The 7,522-nt window shown below is 40.7% G+C and overlaps 1 protein-coding gene across 1 annotated transcript in view; it reads left to right on the top strand.

The window, feature by feature from the left end:
• Positions 1 to 7,522, top strand: part of ulk3 (unc-51 like kinase 3) — an 11,832-nt gene that overhangs the window by 3,934 nt on the left and 376 nt on the right. Inside the window, exons 7-15 of the mRNA XM_016477136.1 lie at positions 311 to 466; positions 1,319 to 1,424; positions 1,513 to 1,553; positions 1,705 to 1,807; positions 1,881 to 1,945; positions 2,030 to 2,108; positions 5,288 to 5,328; positions 7,037 to 7,084; positions 7,151 to 7,214. Coding sequence (XP_016332622.1) covers positions 311 to 466; positions 1,319 to 1,424; positions 1,513 to 1,553; positions 1,705 to 1,807; positions 1,881 to 1,945; positions 2,030 to 2,108; positions 5,288 to 5,328; positions 7,037 to 7,084; positions 7,151 to 7,214 — 703 coding nt within the window. The remainder of the gene's footprint in view (positions 1 to 310; positions 467 to 1,318; positions 1,425 to 1,512; positions 1,554 to 1,704; positions 1,808 to 1,880; positions 1,946 to 2,029; positions 2,109 to 5,287; positions 5,329 to 7,036; positions 7,085 to 7,150; positions 7,215 to 7,522) is intronic.

The raw sequence follows: 7,522 nt of genomic DNA, 5'->3' as shown, positions 1-7,522 counted from the left end.
TGCACTTTTTCACTGGAGGAAGCGTTATTATGGATTATGGACTCTATGGTATTTTAGTTAAAAACGTCTTGATGGATTTGTTTCAGCTTTTGTCTTCTCCAGATGTTAACTGATGGACTGGAGTGCTGTGGATTATTGTGATGTTTTTATCAGGTGTTTGGACTCTCATTCTGACGGCACCCATTCACTGCAGAGACACTGATGCAATGCTTCATTTCTCTCATACTAAGGTACACCTGCATTCTCTCTGCCACCACTAGATGGTGTGGTTGTATCAGACATTGCCGTGATCTGCTCTCTGTGTGTTTAGCTGCCGCCCCGAGCGCGAGTTTCTCGTGACTGTCGAGATCTGCTGCTGCGGCTGCTGGAGCGAGACCCGGAGAGCCGCATCACGTTTGACGAGTTTTTCCTGCATCCCTTCGTGGATCTGGAGCACATGCCCAGCGCCGAGAGCCTCGGGAAGGCCGTGAGTGCAACAGAACCAGCGCAGATGAACTCACACTAACGCAATAAGCCCAGTGAAGCCGTGGTGTACAGTGAATTTATAACACCGAAGGGGCGTTGTTAGGTAAATTCACTGTAAACCACGGCTTCACGGGGCTTATTGCGTTTATAAAACGGTTATTCCATATACGTAGTAAGGTTTCACAAAATAAAACAGAGCAAATAAAGTGCAATGATATTAATAAAAACAGTATTCTTCCACCAAACAATGTAGCTCCTCAGAAACAGTTGTGGTTGCTACAAAGTGGTTGCCGAGCAACACACAAACGTAAACAAAGGTGTATGTTACTTTGTAGAGTCATTTACAGCAGCTTCGAACGCGGCTCAGCCAATCAGAATCAAGCACCGGAACGCTCCGCTTTATAATAACACTTTCGTATATTGAACAAATGTATCTTTATTTTTACCCAGCCATTTGCTGAAGTGTGCACTTTTCTCTAAATGCATGTGTAATTATGACAAACATCAGATATACACTACAAAAATGATTGTTTTCCAATAGTAAAAATATCTAAAATGACTTGAATCAAGATACATTTACTTGAGAAGCATATTAAGAAGGTATTAAGTCTTGTTTTCTAAAAAAAATTGATCAAAATCAAGTGAGTTTAAGCTTAAAGCTAGAAAATTATCCTTCATCGAGATCAGAAATATAAACTAAATTCAAAAGAAAAACTGGTTTTAAGCTTAAGCTCACTTCATTTTGAATGTACTTTGATTTAAGAATGTTTAGATATTTGTACTGGAAAACAATACAAAAATACTAAGTAAGAAAGTCATGTTTTGCAGTGTTTGAACTGCATTTGTCTTCTAGAAAGCGCTGGTGTTGCAGGCGGTGCAGAAGGACCAGGACGGAGAGCGATCGGCTGCGTTATCTCTCTACTGTAGTGCACTCGAACACTTTGTTCCTGCCATTCACTGTAAGACACAAACGTCTCAGTCTCTCTGTGTTACACGAGTCCGCAGGGCTCCGCTTCACTCTCATCATCTCCGTCTCTGCACTTTCAGATGAGACGGACAGACAGAGGAAGGAAGCACTGAGACAAAAGGTAAATAAAATCATTTACTCACCATCATAGCGTTCCAAACCTGTGGGAACTGGGGCTCTTTCATGAAAAAGAAGCCATTATAAAGTTAGTTCATAACACTAATCCAATGAATGAGAACAACAGATGTGACTCTTCATTTGTTTTCTTTCAGGTGAATCAGTATGTTTCTCGTGCCGAGGAGCTCAAAGCGCTGGTCAGATCGGACAACAAGATCACTTTTGAGAAGGCAAAATCAACCAGGAACATATTAATAGGTAGGCAGTACTGCATTACTGATTTCTAATATCTAACTCCTGGTTTGACATTCAAGTGTTTCGTTGTTCACAGAAATGTCCAGAGATCAGCCGCGTTTACTGGCTGCCCTGGAAGTGGCGTCCACTGCTGTTGCCCAGGTAACGGTTATGATGGCTCATTTGCATATGCGTCATGTGAGCTGCAGTGTTGCATGATGGGTGATGGAGTTGCGATGTGTGCAGGAGGAGAGCGGTGCGGAGGACTATGACACGCTTGATTTATACCAGCAGAGTCTGGGCGAGCTGCTGCTGGCGCTAGCAGGTAAATGTTCATTTGTATTAACTATTATTATTATTATTATTATTATTTATAAAACACAGGTGTATGTTTTATATATGAAGCCTAGCAACCATCAAGAACACCTTAGCAACCACCTAGTAACAACTTAAAATACCATAGCAACCACCAGGCAGCCTAGCAACCATCAAAATACCCTAGTAACTGCTTAGCAACGGGTGTGAAAACTCAGAACACCCTAACAACCACCTAGCAACAGCCTAGCAATCATCTAGAACACCCTCGCAGCCACCCAGTAATAACCCAGAATACCATAGCAACCACTAAGCAACAGCCTAGCAATATCCCGGATACCCAAGCAACTGCTTAGCAACAGGTGTAAACACTCAGAACACCCTAGCAACCACTTAGTAACAACACAGAATACCATAGCAACCACCTAGCAATAGCCAAGCAACCACCTATTAATAACCCAGAATAACATATCAACCATCGAGCAATAGCTTAGCAACCATCAGAATACCCTAGTAACTGCTTAGCAACGGGTGTAAACACTCAGAACACCCTAGCAATAGCCTAGCAACCATCCAGAACACCCTCGCAACCACCCAGTAATAACCCAGAATACCATAGCAACCACTGAGCAACAGCCTAGCAATATCCCAAATACCCAAGCAACTGCTTAGCAACGGGTGTAAACACTCAGAACACCCTAGCAACAGCCTAGCAACCATCCAGATCACCCTCGCAACCACCCAGTAATAACCCAGAATACCATAGCAACCACTGAGCAACAGGTGTAAACACTCAGAACACCCTAGCAACAGCCTAGCAACCATCCAGAAGCAAAAGCTTAGCAGCCATAAGAATACCCTAGCAACTGCTTAGCAACGGGTGTAAACACTCAGAACACCCTACCAACCACCTAGTTACAACACAGAATACCATAGCAACCACCTAGCAATAGCCAAGCAACCACCTATTAATAACCCAGAATAACATATCAACCATCGAGCAATAGCTTAGCAACCATCAGAATACCCTAGTAACTGCTTAGCAACGGGTGTAAACACTCAGAACACCCTAGCAATAGCCTAGCAACCATCCAGATCACCCTCGCAACCACCCAGTAATAACCCAGAATACCATAGCAACCACTGAGCAACAGGTGTAAACACTCAGAACACCCTAGCAACAGCCTAGCAACCATCCAGAACACCCTCGCAACCACCCAGTAATAACCCAGAATACCATAGCAACCACTGAGCAACAGCCTAGCAATATCCCAAATACCCAAGCAACTGCTTAGCAACGGGTGTAAACACTCAGAACACCCTAGCAACCACTTAGTAACAACACAGAATACCATAGCAACCACCTAGCAATAGCCAAGCAACCACCTACTAATAACCCAGAATAACATATCAACCATCAAGCAAAAGCTTAGCAGCCATAAGAATACCCTAGCAACTGCTTAGCAACGTGTGGAAACACTCAGAACACCCTACCAACCACCTAGTTACAACACAGAAAACCATAGCAACCACTGAGCAACAGCCTAGTAACCATCAGAATTCCATAACAACTGCTTAGCAACGAGTGTAAACACTCAGAGCACTCAAGCAACCACCTAGTGAGAGCCTAGCAACCATCCAGAACACCCTTGCAACCACCTAGTAACAACACAGAATACGATAGCAACCACTGAGAAACAGCCTAGCAACCACTGAGAAACAGCCTAGCAACCATCAGAATACCCTAGCAATTGCTTAGCAACAGGTGTAAATATTCAGAACACCCTAGACACCACCTAGCAACAGCCTAGCAACCATCCAGAATACCCTAGCAACCACCTAGTAACAATACAGAATACCATAGCAACCACCAAGCAACAGTCTGAAATATATCGTGATATACATTTTGGCCATATCGTCCAGCCCTAAGTCTAGCAACCATCAGAATACCCTAGCAACTGCTTAGCAACAGGTGTAAACACTCAGAACACCCTAGAAACAGCCTAGCAACCACCTAGTAACAACACAGAATACCATAGTAACCACCCAGTACAGTACACACTGGTGAGTGAGTGTTGGACAAACATCACTGACATTTTTTCCTGAAAATTAAAAATGTGGTTCTTCATAATCTGATGAGCGTTATAGAAGACGGCGAGGTGGAGGGACGTCAGGCATCCAGATGTGGCGGTGAGTGGTTGCCAGGTCAGCGTGTGTGGTACGATCATCTCACCGCCATCTGGATCTCATTGAGAGCAGCTCTCTTCATTCTCAGAGTTATTAAATACTGTACCAACTGAAAACTGTTATCTCTCAAACTCCTCGAGAGCTCCAGACCCTCTCCGCTACCAGAATTCTGCTGGATTCCCCGCCTCACTGCAGGGTTTTTTGGCCGTTACGCACCCGATGTTGATCTGTTACGGTACTAATGCCAGTGCTGGCCTAATCAAAACAGCCGCCAGGCTGCTTTAGTGCTCAGTGTGCAAGACTGTTTAACAGTTAGCGCAGGCATCTGCAAGAGATAATACGACTGGTTGTGGAGCATTTCTCGATTACTCAGTTTATTCTGCTGCTCATTGGTAAGTTAAGCATAAGGGTTTGTTCAGATCACTAAATAAATATTCAACTGTTGTGCTGTTACGTTACCGATAAAGAAACGGACAAAAACAATCCCACCGATTTACACTGAAGAAGAGACTTTATTTAATACTTTCATTGCTCTTGCAACTACATAGCAACGTGCTAAAACCCCCACAAAAAACCATAACAGCATAGAATCATGTTAAATCCCACTCAGAAAACCATAGCGACCACATAACAATGTGCTAAATCCCTCAGAAAACCATAGCGACCACATAACAAGGTGCTAAAACCCTCAGAACACCATAGCAACTACATAGCAACATAAAACCCACTCAGAAAACCATAGCAACTGCATAGCAACCACATAACAATGTGCTAAAACCCACACAGAAAACAATAGCAACATGCTAAAACCCTCAGAACACCATAGCAACTGCATAGCAACCACATAGCAACATGCTAAAACCCGCTAGTTACTCTCTGGAGGTTTAAAAGCAGAAGTCAGCATTCGTCAGTGTTATCATGTGTGTATATATGTATGGAAAGTGAAGCCGTCCGCAGTGGTGTGTGTTGTTATGAGCTGATATGTTTGTCTGTCTCCTGCAGCTGAATCTCAGGGCCGGCGCAGAGAGCTGCTCCACAGCGAGGTGAGAAGATCACTATTTATGTGCTTGTGACATCTGAATGAAACCCTGAGTGCTCCATATGTCATTATGGGCTCATGAACCGCTGTCACATGACTCATGCATCAGACGCAATCTGCACAAAAACCACATTCCAATATCAGAGCTTTAAAGGTGCTGATGTCATTTTTTCATGCTAATTATGCTAGAAACATGCTAACAACATGCTAATAATGCTAGAAACATGTTAGCAACATGCTAGTCATGCTAAAACATGCTAGCAACATGTTAATCATGGGATAGGGTTAGGGTTAGAACTAGTAACATGATGATCATGCAAAAAATGCTAACAACATTCTAATCATGTTAAAAACATGATAATCATGTTAGAAATATGCTAACAACATGCAAGCAACTTGCTAATCATGCTAGAAACATGCTAAAAATGCTAACAACATGATAATCATTCTAGAAACAGGCTATCAACATGTTAATTGTGCTAAGAATATGCTAGCAACATGCTAGTCATGTTAAACACATGCTAGCAACATACTATCAACATGTTAATCATGCTAGAAACATGCTAGCAACATGTTAATCATGCAAAAAATGCTAACAACATGGTAGTCGTGCTAAAAACATGCTACCAATATGTTAACAATATGGTAATCATGCTAAAAACATGCTAATCATGTTAGGAACATGCTAGCAAAACATGTTAAATCATGTTAGCAATGTGCTAAATCATGCTAGCAACATGCTATCAACATCTATCTAAACTTTCAAACTTCAAGGTTTTACAACTGCTTCAAACATTCAGACAAGGCTTTTTCAAGCCAACTTCAAAGTTCGTTTGCGAACTTTACTCTTTCTGCTTTGAAATGTGTGTTCTGTGTCGGAATGTCTGTTTTTGTTTTGGTCTGTGTGACTCCGCCCACTGTCAGTTTACCCAATAGGATTTCATCTAAAAAGCTCTATGAGCAGAGGAACGTTGAAGCGCAAATAAATAAACATAAATGAAAGTTCTGTCATCATTTACTCACCCTCAAGTTGTTCCAAACCTGTATGAGTTTCTTTCTTCTGTTCAACACAAAAGAAGATAGTTTGAAGAGTATTGATAAACAAACAGCTGCTGATAGCCATTGACTTCCATAGTATGGAGAAAAATAAATACTATGGAAGTCAATGGCTACCAGCAACTGCTTGCTTATCAACATTCTTCAAAATATATTATTTTGTGTTCAGAAGAACACAGGGACATGATGAGTAAATGATGACATTATTTTCATTTTTGGGTGAACTGTTGCTTTAACATGAAGTACTGAAATAACTAAAACCAATGCTGAAATAAAAATTAATAAAAACTATATAGACATTTTAAAAAAATACACAAAATGGCTAAAACTTTAACTGAAATTAAAAAGAAAATGCAAAATGTGAAACTAAAATCTAATTTGAAATATTAATAAAAAATAAAAATAAAAAACTTAATAAAAAAAATAGTATGTAAATGATATGAAAATTAACTTCTGGCAATACTGACCTTATTATATTTGGTTAAACCTGCTCCTCGCTCATGCAAACCACTTTTATGAATCAGATTGATTGATGTCTAGTAAATCTAGTGGTGTCATGTAAACGCTGTATGGGTGCCTTGCAGCGAGATGCATCTGTTTAATCACTTGAGTTATGAGTTGAATATGAATATTTATCTCCTGATTTTCTCTTGCAGATTAAAAGTCTGATGAGTCGAGCTGAATACCTCAAAGAGCTGATGAAGGTAAACGCTGTCGTATTTCTCGCTCCGCTCATTTAGTGAAGCATCGTCTAAAGCTTGTGTTTGCAGATGCGGGAAACTCAGACGGACGAATCGCTGAAGAAGGACGCCGCTGCTGAATCTGTGAGATCCTGTAAGTACAGATCATATTCATATAATGTGCTTCCCCAACTTCCTGTTTCTACAGGAAATAAATCATCCCTAGGAAGGAAAACTGCTCATCTAAACCATTTCATGGGCTCCTTAAAGTTACAATTAAAATTTTAAAATAAATAGATAAAATAAATCAATTTAAATGAAAAAAAAAAAGTAAATGTCATAAATATTTTTCATTTTCATGAACTGTTGCTTTAACATAAAGTACCTAAATAACTAAAACTAATACTGAAATAAAAATGTAAAAATCTCTCTCTCTCGCTCGCTCTCTCTCTCTCTCTCGCT

The sequence above is a fragment of the Sinocyclocheilus anshuiensis genome, unplaced genomic scaffold (genome assembly GCF_001515605.1).
Source record: "Sinocyclocheilus anshuiensis isolate Anshui unplaced genomic scaffold, SAMN03320099.WGS_v1.1 scaffold1182, whole genome shotgun sequence".
Taxonomy (NCBI): Eukaryota; Metazoa; Chordata; class Actinopteri; order Cypriniformes; family Cyprinidae; genus Sinocyclocheilus; species Sinocyclocheilus anshuiensis.
The sequence above is the reverse complement of the archived record's forward strand: the minus strand, read 5'-3'. Positions and strand labels throughout refer to the sequence as shown.